The sequence below is a fragment of the Coenobita brevimanus genome, chromosome 49, assembly GCF_032717465.1.
Source record: "Coenobita brevimanus isolate Jiangsu-jjx chromosome 49, ASM3271746v2, whole genome shotgun sequence".
Classification (NCBI taxonomy): Eukaryota; Metazoa; Arthropoda; class Malacostraca; order Decapoda; family Coenobitidae; genus Coenobita; species Coenobita brevimanus.
Window position 1 is genome coordinate 202888 of NC_137002.1, and position 15250 is coordinate 218137.

Consider the following 15250-nt stretch of genomic DNA (forward strand, 5'->3'; position numbering starts at 1 on the left):
AAAGTCAGCACTTCTCTGGCGTAAACATGAGGGTAAAGGGAAGGCGATAGAGAAATATGAACTGTATATATGTTTAAAGTCTTGGGGAACATTTACCCTGTTGGTATATTTTAATGTAATCAATACTACTTTACTGAGGTGTAAAATGTGCATGGTAGAGTTGTGATACTTCTATTCATGTATAAATCCCAGTTGTCTGTGGAGTTTGGCACCTCTATATATATGCTGACCTAGGGCCACTCCCAGCAGAGAAGCCAACCAGCTAGAGCAGAACACACTTATCATTCAAAAGAGAGGGACGTATTACTTGGAGTTCTCTCTGTGTCGTAGTTGTATCTTTTTGTGGCCAATAAAGATAAATCTGCTCAGTTTTCAGTTCACCTGCACATGCTACCTACCTACCATTCCTTCAACAGGATCTACATCAATTCCCACCATCTCCTGTGTCTGAGAGAGACATTGGTGGAGAAAGTGTCAGCCGGAAGTGACTTCGACCAGGTGGACAGTATCTTGATAACCTGCTTGGAACAGTGCAGTCATGTCTAAGCTGATGTATAAATTGGTGATCAGCTGTGGGGTCCCAACATGCTGATACATACTGGTTGCAATGGAGGGATTCCTACCAGCTGATACAGGGTGCTGTACAAGCTGCTCTAGGTCATTATGAATAGAAAATATGTAGGCTTGTTCACCAGGTGGATCAGTGAAAGGAAAAGAGAGCCAAAGGTGGTGGTGAACATTAAAATCTCCTAGAATGGAGAATTCAGAGAAAGGAGAAATGGATAGAATGTGGTCCATCGTAGAAGTAAGAGAGTCAAAGAATTTTTGATAGTCAGTAGAATTAGGGGATAAGTAAACAGCACAGATACATTTAGTCAGAGAAAGACAGGAAAGCCGAAGCCAGAGAGTAGAAAATTCAGAAGAATCAAGTTCCGGAACACAAGAGCAAGATAAGTCGTTGCATACATATACACAACAGCCACCTTTGGCTTTGAAATGAGTATAGAGAAAGTAGGAGGAAACAGAAAAGGGTTTGCTGTCTGTTGCCTCAGACAGCTGAGTCTCTGTCAGGAAGAGAAGCAAAGGTTTAGGGGAGGAGAGGTGGTGCTCGACAGAGAGAAAGCTAGAGGAAAGGCCGCGTAAATTGCAGAAATTAAGAAGTGAGTCAGGCAGTGGTTCCAGTCATCTTGTTCATCTTGTTGAGTCGTCACCAGGAGAGAGGGGCCGATGGGGGCATTTATGGTCCCCCCCCCCTCCCCCGGAACTCCGAGGCCTGGTTATCGTGTCCCCCCCCCCCCTTTTTTTTAAATATAAAAAGGAAGTGAAGTGTGTACTGTGCATGTAGACTGGTGTTGACAGTTAGAGAAACTTGTATCGGAGAGCATGCTGACCTACTCTCTGTTTCTGAAACACTGAAAAGGTTCAGCAAAGGGAGATGGTCAGGAACTAGTCCCGAGGGCTGATGAAACGGGAGCTCCGGGTCTCCCTGTCATCAGCTTTCCATCCACCTTGGGAGTACTGTCCTGCTCGACTGGTGCTACAGTTTACTCCTTGCCTATCCCTGGGTTCCTATGCTCCTCCATAGGGCGACATAGGATTGGATGATGGATGAATGGATCCGGTTTGAGAAAATATTCAGATGGTGGAAGCCCCCACTACACCTACACCTTCCTGCTGCCACAACAACTATGAGGCTGCCTGTGCTGTAAGTGGTATGCAACGAAGTGACCGGATCAGGATGAAAGAAAACTGCAGTACTGTACTCCACCAACAACCTTTCTGAAGATGTCTTGGTATCCATTGTCAGATAATATATGGTTACCCAATATACATCATACATGTTAACCAACTCACTGGTGCAGGTCATCCTCAGTTCTTGCTGCCTCTTTGACCCTTTGCTCAATCTCCTCTTCCATTTTGGCTGCAGCAACCTCTCCCAGTTTCTCAGCCAGCTGGAGGCGGCGCAACTTGCCAGCATACTTGATGGCCAACCCAACAGTTTGTTGTGATGGCATCAGCTGGCAGATTTCCACAGCCCGAGCCTCTCTGTCACTACGGCATGCAAGCTGTCAGGAGGAAAATGATCATAGAATGATAAACTAACTACCACAATACTGATAAGTATGAGTGTATAATAATAATAATAATAATAATAAAATAGACTACCTCTGATGAGCAGATAAAAAGAGAGAGAGAGAGAGAGAGAGAGACTAAAGTAGCTGGCAAATGGGTTGGTGGAGACACACACACACACACACACACACACACACACACATACACACACGGATGAGGAAATGATGAAAAAATTGATAGTGGCCATGATCCGCCCAAGGTTGGCATATGCGGCAGTAGTGTGGTCCCCACACAGGAAGAAAGACATAAATAAGATCGAGAGAATACAAAGAACGGCAACCAAGGTGGTCCCCAGCCTGACAGATCTGTCTTACGGAGAGAGGCTGGAAAAGCTGGACCTGCCTACACTAAAAGAAAGGAGAGAAAGGAGAGACATGATTGCAGTGTTCAGGGCCATGAAGGGAAGAGATAAAATTGATGAAAATAATGTTTGTATGGGATGGGAGAGTAACAAGAGGACATGGAATGAAACTCAAAAAGCCAAGTTGTTTGAAGGATATCAAGAAATATAGCTTTCCATATAGATGCATAGACCTGTGGAACAGTCTGGACAGAGATCGTCCAGTCTAAAAACATAAATGAGTTCAAAGCAAAATTTGACAACGAGAAAAGAGACGGGACCCCATGAGCGTAGCTCATTTCCTGTATATCACAACTAGGTAAATATACACACACACACAGCGGCACAGTTGACAGAGCACTCAACTTCTAATGCAAGTGACCTAAGTTTGAGCCCCACTCAGACCGCACTACATGCGTGGGTGAGGTGAGTTCTCACCTGTCAAGTGTAGCTCAAAGTGTGCTGTGGTGGAAGACCTGCAAGGGTTCGAAACTCAGCGGGGTAAAGACTGAGAGGTCTGTACCCTTGTGTCTACACCTCATTCCAGCCTCAGAGAGGCTTGGCAGTGTGTCAGCACTACTCAGGAGCGACCAGGGTCAGCCTGTTGACCCCCTTAGGTTAGCATACCAGATTAAGGACTTACGAATTTTCAGCCACTGACTGTGATGAATAACTAAACCAAAAATTATTATTACTATTATTATTATTACACACACACACACACACACTCTCTCTCTCTCTCACACACATATGTATTTATATACCAGGCATTCCCATCCTGGAGAGGCTAAGGTGCTGCCCCTAAAGTGGGCTATGATTTGTGCAAGGAACCTATTGTGACCAGATCCCCTTCATGATATCAACCCCCTGCCTTTAAGCAGGTCTAAATGCCTTTCCTTTTAGTTGGTAATGTGCAATATAACCTACCACATTGCACACAAATAATCACAAGCATGTACAGTACAGGTACTGTATATACAAATGCAATCAGATAAAACTCACAGCAAATAGTTTGATCATGGCCTCCTTCAGGATGCGGTCAACCTCATCCTTGGAGTTGTCAACATCATAGCCCTGGGAAGAAAGGCGGGTGAGGGTGTGGAGGAGAAGGCCATTACGCACTGCCTGTTCTTCCAGTTCCCCTTTCTCTGTCTCCGCCTCACACACAGGCACCTGTGGGTAAACAGGAGAGATGTTGTTTCTTGCATGCTGAGTACAGACAGCCTGTTACTGTTGTTCTGGCCCTAAGATCATTTGCATATGAACCCAGTGGACTGTAGGCTGAAGCTGCATTTCTCCTGCAGTCCACTATCATCCTTAAGGAGGACAGGGACAGACAAAGGGACATTGTTATCAGGGATGGTGTATTTGTATTTGAATATAGTATTTATATTTCTTCATATTCATTTTCGAATTACTGTTATTGGATATCAAGGTATTAGTGGTAGGTGGGGGTGCTCACCATCTACTCACTCGATGCAGTGCTGCTCTCGGGTGCCTGCCCTTTCCTCGCTTCCTTCCTTCCTCCTCCGTCTTTCTTTCCTCCATTCTTTCCTCTTCACTCTGTCTATAGGTGACTCTACACTGACAAGCCAAATGGTTTCCTGTAGACCAGGAAACCATTTTCTATGCTGGGTGGTAACCATATAACCAAATTATGGCACCTGGTAGTTTAGTGGGTAATTATGGTGCTCCAATGGGATTTAGCCAGTGCAGGTTTATATTAAAGGGGTGGTTGGGGTTTATTGCTCATGTAATACCACTCAGAGATGAGTGAGGCTGGTCACTCATCTTAAATGTCAGGACCAACTTGCCTAACCCTGGGCTCCTACATTCCTCATAGGGCAAAACTGGATTAGATGATGAATGAATGAATGAAAGATGCCAAGGAATTACATTTGTATTCAAATACTCGGGCAAAGTATTTGTATTCGTCAAATAACCTGACAAATAGTCGTAGATTATTTATTACCAGACTGCTGAAATGTTGAAAGCCTCAGGAGATACAGGAGTGAGATTAATGACTGACTTGATAAATACAATTATATATGAATGCGTTGTCAGTATTGTGACACCAACTCTAACGCACGGAAGTGAAGCTTGGACGTTGTTGGAAGGACACAAGTCAAGAGTGAGAGCAGTGGAAATGAGTTATTTAAGAGGAGCCTGTGGAGTCACATGGAGAGACAGGCTGACGAATGAGGATATAAAGGAGCGTTGTGGTGTTGATGTGGATGTGATAGGAAGCGTTACGAGGAACACACTGAGGTGGTTTGGCCATGTGGAGAGGATGCCTGGTTATATCAGTAACACCACATGAATGTATCCTCAGTCCAGTAGTAGCAAAGAATAAAATGAAAATACCTGTACATCATATAATCTGGGGGATAAAATGATGTATGCCTGAGATGGGACATGACAGAGAGACAACACTACCTTCAAGTTGAGGATGGAGACATGTGGTTTGGGCAGAACTGGGGGGAAGCGAGAGCCCTTGCACAGTATGCACCGAACATGGCCCTGTGTCTCACTCACACCCAGGAGGAAGTAATGATCACTCTTGCCTCGTGTCTGTGAAAGAAAATCATCATCAATCTCATTATTCTCACCTAAAATGGAGGTGGGGTAGGAATCAGAAACAAGGAAAGAAAATACATATGTGTGGGAGAGCTATCACCAGCATGCCCAGAGAAGTGGGCCTGATAATCATCTGCACATTATTCTGGCCCTTGGAATTCTGCATCCACCTTAAGAATGACCACTGACAAATATTTTTTTTTTTTTTTTTTCATTAATGCACTTCATATACACCTATCAGATATGAGTGATTCTGCTGATATAAAATAAATAAGTACTGTACATAAAACAATCAATATCACCTCCATAAACAAGCTGCCCATTAGTCTAAATACACAGTGCATAAACAATACATGACCAATGAAATTGACTTATTACTTACATGAGATTTTGTGTTGAGTATGGGTGTCCATGTGTAGCCAAACTTGAAATGCATGATCCGAACAACACCAGAGCTGTCCATAGTAACAGGTGTCCCCTCATCAGAGAACCCAGCCCACGCCAGGAAAGACCGGGGGGAGAGGGGAATGGGGCAGGCCAGGGGCACTGGGTGACGACTGCCCCCAACACTCAAAACCATCCCTGACACGTGCTGATCTCCTGACACACCTGATGAAGATTCAGTGAAGTCTAAGAATGATGTGGAAAGATGGTGAGGAGGAATGTACTCCATGCTCCGATCTCTTGAAACAATCTATAGACAGATGCCATAATCCCATTAGGGGTGGCCGTTTGTCTCTGAGTTAGTTGTTTTATGGGGGGGAGCATTAAGCCTCCGCCAACCCTCGTGTTGACACATGGGGAACATGTATGGGTTGCTTATACGGATACCACCCAGTGTTGTATATGGTTTCCTGACTTACAGAAAACCATTAGGCTTCAGGCATGGGATACTCGTAATCTGTAATCGTAATCGACTGTAATCAATTACAGACTTTTGTGTAATTATAATTGATCACTTAGGCATTTTTTTCAAAATACTGTAATTGCAATCGTAATCGATTACAGTAATCCCTGTACTATCCAGACGCCCACTTTCCAGACACTGTGGGCCTGGATCTTCAGAACCCAAAAATTGTTTCTTTTTTAAAAGCTCCAACTTGCTTGCATGTGTTGGCCTTGGTCACCTAATAGCGGCACTCCATGCTACACGATCTACTGCAGCCTCCCTGTTCAGTCCCTTAACCCTGGGATCACACTTAATGACCACGTCCCATGTCTTTCTCGGTCTACCCCTCATAAGCCCACCCTCAATATTAACACTGCTCACCTTCCCCACCCAATTATCATCCCCCATCCTCTCCACATGTCCAAACCATCTCAATCTACCTCTCCTCGTCACAACACCAATACACTCCAGTCCATCCTACCTCTCAACTCATCCATCGTAAACCCAGCCCTCCCAGACCTTCGACGCAGGGACATACTACATATCCACCTAATCATTGTCATTTCTGTACGTCTGAGCCTGCGAATATCCTCCTCCTTTACTGCCCAGGTCTCACGACCATACAGCATTACACTCCTAACACATGCTGCATACAAAGATCCCTTAGCATATACCTGTAGGGCCAAAAATGGCCAAAAAAAGAAAAAAATCCCCCCCAAATCCTAATTTTTTTCCCACCCGTAATTTGAAATTGCTGCATGGTGCCTAACAGCTGTTGTTTATGCACCCCTTCACCCGTTCCTTCTTCCCCCGCTCCCCAGTTACTGCCTAACCACTGCAGAGGGTGGATGTTCATCGCAATGGATGCCGCACATGCTCGTTTTTGTGAATAAACTGCAATACCTCGCCACTACACCACATGGGAATTTACAGTGTTGTGCAGTGTTAAGAAATTAGAATTTACTGTGCAAAGGATTAACCGTGGAGTGCAAACTGGCGGTTGAAACTGGCATGGCGCAATTAAGAACAGAATGTGCAGTGTTGAACAATTATAATTCACAGTGCAAAGAATTATTGTAAGTGCAGCACAACACTGGATTACTGTACGTGCTTCAAGAGCATTTTCACCACTACCAGAGCCTTGGAGGAGGAGGCCACAGATGTGCTGTAAGTACCCTGGCTGAGGTACAGTCACTTCTAATTCCTCATTCTTTGGTTCCTTATCATTTATTTCATGCTTTATGTCCATTATTGGCGTGAATAGGGTCTTAAATAGGTTTAAATAGGTGCTATGCATGTCCAGTGGGGAGTTATTTAGGTGGCTTTCAAAGTTAGGCTGGGTTAGGGTCCATAAGTACCAGTCCAGTGGAATGCACTACTGAATGAAATAGTGTGTGCCAAAACAATTCCAAATTTAAGGATATGTATGATAAATATGGTCTAACACACGGGACAGTACGAGCTTGACTCGTTCCTGTAAAGATACAATTAAGTAAGAACACATAAAAACCTACGTCTACTCACCCATGCCACTGTGAAAGACAACCATAAGTAGATCCTCAAAACCGGCCAGGCACACAACAGGCCCTGGCACCACTAAGACATCCCTCTGTGCCCCGGCAGTAGTAAAGATGCGCAGGTTACGTTGGTCGGTCGCAGCTGCCACCCACCCCACCCCTGTACACACACCGACTACCTCCTCTCCCTCAGGTAGATCCACGTGCCACTCCTTGTTGTTGCCACCGCCACCCCATGCCCCAAAGTGTTGTACCCAGACCTTGCTGTGGTGGGAGTGTGTGATGGTGGCTGGTAAATGATAATGCTGTACAGATGAATACAGGGCACTTCTAAACCCTCTCTGCTATACTGTCTTCTAAATCTGACTCCTGTTTCTTCATCATGATTAAAACACCTCGCTCTGGGAGTGTAAGCAGTTGTTCACGCACCTTTTAAAAATTTTATTCTGATTTATTGTAGTTTACGGTTTTTTTCTTTTAGTGTCCCCCCCCCTCCCCCGTTCTCTGGACTCTACCTCACCCCATACTAAGGTGTGAAAAGAGATTTGGATGATAATGATGATATTAAGTAATCTCCAAAATTTTACAGCATTTTGATGCTCTCATATTGATATTTAATTATTTTCCAACAAATTCTACATCTCTTAGTCAGCAGCCTCAGATTACTAAAGAATAATCATATCAAGAGAAATCAATGATCCTGGGAAGCCTTCCATGGCCCACAGAGGGTTTTTCACAAATAAATATTAACACTTGCCAAGCCCAACACAGCAGATGTTTATGGAATAGCCATGGGATGATCATTATTCATCATGGATTTTATTTGATCTAATAAGTGCTACACAATACGGTAATATCAAGATAACACAAAAGTGAAGATGATGTAATACAGATCACTTAGCTTTTTCACCCCAAGTATGCCTTTTATGTATCATTCTTACACTAACACACAATTATATTCAGCTCAGAAGAGTGCTCTATTTGTGAAGTTTAGCTAAAGATTCATCTAACCTCTAGCAGTTCAAAAGTTCTCTCCTGTGGAGATCAAAACTGTCTGGAGATAGCAAGAATATTACAAAAAAGAATCCTCTGGTGGATGGAGTAAAGTGAATCAGTGGAAAGGGAGTAATGATCACAGCAAGTCTCCATTAAAAACATGCTTTATGGGTTGACTTATGTTAAAACTTATCTGCTGTTGGCCCTTTTTTTACCAGCAAGCATACTCAAGCCTGCTAGCATTAAGCAAGGCCTGTTTCTGGCTAGGTGTTTACAGAGCATGACCGTTTCTGTAGCCAAGCACCAAGATTAACCTAGCATGGGATGGGTCCAGGGATGGAGAGTCTCATTTCAGGACTGACAACTCTTGTTGATTATCATTAAACGCATATCTCATCATTGGCTGCCTGGTTACACTTAGAAATACTGTATGCTACCCCTGTATATATAAGATTCTAAAACAAAGTCCTCATTTATAAGTTGCCCTTTTGACATTCTTCTTTTGCTATTAAGTCCACAGCAGGTTTCCTAGCTTACAGGACACCATTTGGCTTGTTGATCAATGTAAAGCTACCTGAAAAGGAAAGAAGAGTAATAAAAAGTGTCAAGAAAGATGAGAGAAATTGGAGGAAAGGGGAGGCAGACACAGAAAAAGAATGACAGAGGAGAAGATGAAGTACACAGTATTACGTCGAGTTGATGATGGCCGCCACCAACTATCACACTAGTGGGGTGTCATGAGTCGGCGCAAGTAAGTAATTGAATAAACTCATGACATCAACTTTAGTGGGAAACCACGAACTCTAGTGGAATCCCAGTGTTTATCATTCAGTTTAACCGCTACGTATTCACCCGGTCGGGAGTGTTTTTCAGGCAATTTTTCAATGTGTCATAAATGATCGTCTTTGTGCGAGACATCAGCACTTCCGCCGAGCGATTTATTATGGGCGTGTTTCGCTCATTCTAGCTGTTAGCAATGCGGCCACAACACTCGCCTCTTTCCCACGATTTGAAGTCAGTCAAGGTTTGTACGGCGTGAAAGCAGGTTGGGCCCAGTGCGTAGCAGTGCCGCCATTGTCTAGTTCCTGAATTTCCACCCAGTGTGATTGGCGAAAGACTTAGCGAGTGCAGTGTCCTTCCAGTAACGACGCCCAGTCATCCGCTTAGTCCACTCTTTGACCAGTATTTCTTTTCGTTTCTTTTCTAGGTTTAAGAGTTTAGCTTTTGAGTGAGCGAGTGAGTGCGATCTTATTTTGAATTCATTTTGAAATGTAACGTAAATTTATTTCTTTGTAATCAATAAATTTAACAGTTCTTTTTCTCGAGCTTAATGTAATGTAAACTCGTGTTTTATTTTCCATATTAAGCTTATTCTAGTTGCAGCTCCTAGCTTGCATAAACGCTTTGCTATTCATAACTGGTACTTAGGCCAGTCCTTTTTATTAACTAAAATCCATTGTGCAACCAGGAGTTAATGCATCAGCAAGAATCTGTTATCATTAATAGCATCAGTTATTGATTGTCAGGGGTGAAGTCACTTTCTCCAGAGGCTAACAGTACTAACAAACAGCAATTGTGAGGAATTAGTCTCTGCTGTGTACTGTTGAGAAAGTTTATAAATTCTCGTCCTTAGAGAATTGGCGAAGCAAGCCAGAATAAAGTAATCATTGCTTGATTTTCACAAGCCAATTCATTGTCCTGTTCTCAGTATTATTGAAAATTATCCTTTAATATGACATATACTTTAAAAACCCCGTGACATGGGGGTCTATTATACACAATTCTATTCCAGCTACTGCCAGACAATATAATTCAGCTGATAGAGCATTACAGCCTGAAAAAGTTAATAGTCACCATTTAGCCTCCCACTGAGGTGGCAGGTGGTGGCAGCCATCATCCACCCTCTTGATGGTACTGCCAATCTTCCTTCCCTTTCTCATTCTCTCTCTCTGTCTTTCCTCCTCTCCTCCTGCTTCTCCCTTTCCTTCCTTTTACTTTTATTACTCTTCTTTCAGCTTCACATGGCTCTACAATGAGTGATTGGCCTAATGGTTTCTTGCAGCCCAGGAAACCATTTACAACACTGGGTGGTAAACATATATCTAAATAACAAGGTGATGTGAAGCCTGCTATGGCATCCCCATTAACTGGGTGGAGAAAAACATATGGGCATCCACACAGGAACCAAACCTCCACACTAATCCTCACATCTCGCTGTGGCATGACACTGTCGGATGCAAAGGAGCACTGGTTCACTGCATGAGACAGTCCTGTGGAGGTAGTTACTTGCCGGCAGTTGATGGGTCTGTTCAGCCAGTCAGACTGGGTTTGATAAACAACAATAACCCTCCAATTCTCATAAAAATAACTGTCACAATTTGCCCTCTCAAAGCTATAACAACTCTTGTACGGTATTGTTTCAGGTCATGCAAGACAATTTTATTTAGCTGAAAGGAAGTCACAGAAACCTGATATTGCAGTTTCATTGTTATACAAAGCTAATTTTCCAGTTCCTTCCAGTTTAAAATACTATCTATCTACCTATCGCCAGATGCCCTGATCATAAACAAACCGCCTCCATGTCGTCCTGTCCTCTGCCATTTGGTTGTCCTGAGTCCAACTCTCACCCTCCTCCCACTCTTTCAAACATCCTTCCATCTCATCCTTGGGCTTCCCCTCTACCCCTCCCACTCTCATACATCTTTTCATCTCATCTCTGGGGTTCCTCTCCACCTCATGCACGCACACATGCATGCACACACGAACGCACGCACGGACGCACACACACACACACACACACACACCTCTAGTCAGTCTCTCATTCTGCAACCTCTCAACATGGCTAAACCATCTCAAAGCATTTCTCTTTACACTTTCAATCAAATGCTCATCACAACACCAGCTGTAAAATCTCCTATATTTTCAGACAGGACAGATCCCTGACAAAACAAGGAAAGCATGTACAAGTTGTGAGTCAGAGGCAGGGCTTTTTATAAATAAAAATATCAAAGCTTTTTATAAACAACAGCTACAGCAAATTGGAGAATCCTGACAAATTTCTTAAGCAGCAAATGAACTTTCAAAAGCAATTTTTCTTTAACCCTTTCCTCTTAATTTTTCAAGAAGTTAATATCCAGAGGACTTAATAGAAAAAAAATGGATGTCATAAAAAGGCTAATTATGATGAGGACTCGACTATAAACACCTGGGTTGGTCATCCCTAGCCTCACAAGCAAGGACCAGGGCACGGTTGGATAACGCTGCCATAGAGTATCCAGCAGAGTTGCTGAGGTGCAGGGCATGGTGTACTGAGGTGTCGTGGAACTCTACCTCCACACTGCCGGCATCCTCACTCTCCGTGCTGTACTGACGCACAATTCCCACGTTGTTCCACACCTGCATTTGTAAAGGCATTGGGGTGTTTATCCACTTGAAGCTAATGATGAAATTTTCATTCTACAGTATTCTTGTTATCTCCAAACTACAGGGAGTCCCCGATAAACGAAGCCCAAATATACGAAAATTTGAACGTGCGAAAGTGAAAAATATAGGACAAATTCCCCTATACGAAAGGCTCCCACCTGTGTCACAGAAGCTAAGAAGACATACTATGGCATTTAGGTAGCTAACTACTACATACTGTACTGAACAAAATTTCTGGATTTAAAGATACTGTTTGATACTAGAAGCCAATATATAACTGTAAAATTGGATGGGACTCTACATGGACAAGCGGATTTCTAGTCACCTGCTTTTGTTCCTTGTAGATGCCCTTTGTGGTATGTAAGGAATACATAGGTAGCATACTTTTCTCCTCCACTCCAGGTATACCGTAGTAATGACTGTGAAAGCCAAACAGTATCTGTGGCCACCAAGGAGACATTACTATATTGTGGAGAATGCATAAATGAGGAACTGACCATGTATCTGTCAGGGAGGTGTTCTGGTGACATGCTGGGCTGGAAGGGACGCTGTATCTCGGGTAACCTCAGGGTGGGTGCTGGAGCCTCGTTCCTCAGGACAATGGCACTCCTGGAGTCGTCATCATCTGCTACTTTTGTGTCTGGATAGAGCAGAGACTTAATTACAGTGACAACGGTAATGCGGATAGGACTACAGTAGACCCTCGCTATAATGGACTAACTGGGGAAGGGGGGGAGGCTGATTCGACACAGCTGATAGTCTCTCATATCCAGTGGTCATCCCTCCCCACACCAAAAGTGGGATTTCAAGCATGTCTGAAAAATAAATGAGTACAACAGCATATTCTGGCACTAAAAATGAAACTATAACCATTTTACATTAACCTGGCCCATAATTTCACCCTTGTGAAGCTTACTTCAAATCCCTGTCACAGCACTACTTCATGACTAGATCAGTACCGTACTAATACAGACTGTTATTGCAACTCAGCAATCACAATGGGGAGAGGGAAATTTCATATGTTGGAGTAAAAAGAGTAAGAAACATATATACTCTACCTGTGTTTTGTTTCCACCAGATTAATCATGATTTCAGACTATTCAGGCATTTCTTCACACCATATAGTCTGGAAAATCGGGCTATCTCTTCACTTCCTTTTGTATCGAGTATCGATTTTCGTATCATCGAGACATATTTTCGTACTGTGGAATTTGTCCTATATTATTCGATTTTGTACCATCGAAAATTCGTACTTTGGGTTTTTGTACTTCGAGGACTCACTGTATTTCTACTTGTATATATAATTAGTGAAGAATAATTGCTATCTTTACGAATTTGGTTTATGAAAAGTTAAAATTGGTAATGAAAATTGAGGAGTTTGGTAATGTGGCCGAGTTGCGATCTGACAACTCTGTTTCCCCCTCACCAACAGTTACTGCCTAACTTCGATCGCGAGTAGATGCTTATCGCAATGGATGCCACACATGCTCGTTTTTTGTGAATAAACTGCAATACCTTGCCAGTAGACCACACGGGAATTTACAGTGTTATGCAGTGTTAAGAAATTAGAATTTAGAGTGCAAACGATTAACCGTGGAGTGCAAACTGGCGGGTGTAACTGGCATGGTGCAATTAACAATGTGCAGTGTTAAACAATTATAACTCACAGTGCAAAGAATTACTGTAAGTGCAGCACAACACTGCATTACTGTACGTGCCTCAAGAGCATTTGCAACACTGCCAAAGCCAACGAGAAGGCGGACACAGACGTGCTGTAAGTACCCTGACTGAGGTACAGTCACTTTTAATTCCTCATTCTTTGGTTCCTTATCATTTATTTCATGCTTTATGTCCATTATTGGTGTGAATAGGGTCTTAAATAGGTTTAAATAAGTGCTATGCATGTCCAGTAGGGATTTATTTAGGTGGCTTTCAAGTTAGGCTGGGTTAGGGTCCTTAAGTACAAGTCCAGGAGGCTGGGGCCCACTATCCGGAAGGGACCACTTTCCAGACATGCCTTTGGCACTATTATGTCGGATAGTAGACGGATTACTGTATTCACAAGTGATTATCTCTTGCTAAGTATATACTGTTTGAAGAGAAAGTTTATAAATTTCTCACTATCAGAGAATCAGCAACACAAGCCAGGAAACTGTAAAACTTTAAGACTTTAAATTTTATAAGTCAAAAACTTAGTTAATCCCTATTCCTCCTTTATTATGTCAAAAAGTTAGTTAATCCCCATTCCTTCAAGACAAAAGTATTGTACAGTATACAGAACAGAATGCTTGCAGATTCATACCCTTCATATGAGTACAGGCAGATTTTATAAGTGCTAACCTGTATCACCCTTTGCTGGGAGGCCCAAGAAGGTGCCCTCCTCATCATCTGCAAAGCCCAGTTTCGACTTGATTTTGGCAATGGAGTATTCACCATCATCATCATCTCCCAAGTCAACATCCAGAGGGGGGAACACATCACCATTCATTATCCCATTCTCCTCCACTCCATTTCCCTTAACCTGTGGAGAAATGGAAGAAACGAGATGAAGACGACCACAAAATCATATTCAAGGTCATCCATATTTTCCACTCCCTGTGATTTCCAGCTGGTGAGGTTTTACATGCTGTGGGGACAGCTCAATTATCATTAATGATGTCTACTCTGCATCATCTTCTGTTTCTCATAACCCTTCTCAAGCTTTACAGTGTTTACTCGTTTACATCCACAAACTGTAAAGCTGACTAATAATGTCATGTGGTAACTATATCTTAACTTTTAACACTAGTAGAATTAGCTGTCTGCACAACACCCAAGACGTTCTGGTTCTCTGGTGCAATACACAGACCACCACGTATATTTTTCTATTAAAAGGCCTAGCTGTCCTCCCATTTGCAATAATCACTGTTGGGAGGCAACATGCTAAGAATATTTTATTAAAGGAAAAATATGAAGCAGTAAGACTACATACATTTCCAGTTCAATCAATGGGAGCATTTACAAACAAAGGAGTTGCCAGTGTTCACCGGGTAATTTAATTAGGGACTCATTCAACTCGTGGCTCCCACAGTCACATATTTTCTAAATTCCCTTCCATGATATTTAGTGATGAACAGTACATCAATTCTTCAATACTGTAAAAATTGGCTAAAATATCAGTTTTCAATTAGATTTAAAAAGTAAACTACTGCAGGACAGGTACTTGAATATAACGTCAAGTGGTCCGTTGGCAACTTTATTCAGAGTCTGACAGTGTGAGTAACCTCCCCCATACCAAGAGGTGCTAGCCTATGGTGTACTCCCTTACTCCAACTTCCCATTCACGTTATTTTCAATTTTGTATGTGTTTATTTGAACAGTGATATATAATCATGC

At 42.7% G+C, this 15250-nt stretch overlaps 1 protein-coding gene across 1 annotated transcript in view; it reads right to left on the reverse strand.

Moving 5' to 3' along the window:
- The window catches only part of Ctf4 (Chromosome transmission fidelity 4), a 35561-nt gene that overhangs the window by 10389 nt on the left and 9922 nt on the right, over positions 1-15250 (reverse strand). Inside the window, exons 8-15 of the mRNA XM_080272107.1 lie at positions 14216-14390; positions 12373-12515; positions 11658-11848; positions 7464-7720; positions 5433-5659; positions 4910-5044; positions 3476-3646; positions 1855-2066 (exon numbers count right to left, since the gene is read on the reverse strand). Of these exons, the coding sequence (XP_080128233.1) occupies positions 1855-2066; positions 3476-3646; positions 4910-5044; positions 5433-5659; positions 7464-7720; positions 11658-11848; positions 12373-12515; positions 14216-14390 (1511 nt within the window). The remainder of the gene's footprint in view (positions 1-1854; positions 2067-3475; positions 3647-4909; positions 5045-5432; positions 5660-7463; positions 7721-11657; positions 11849-12372; positions 12516-14215; positions 14391-15250) is intronic.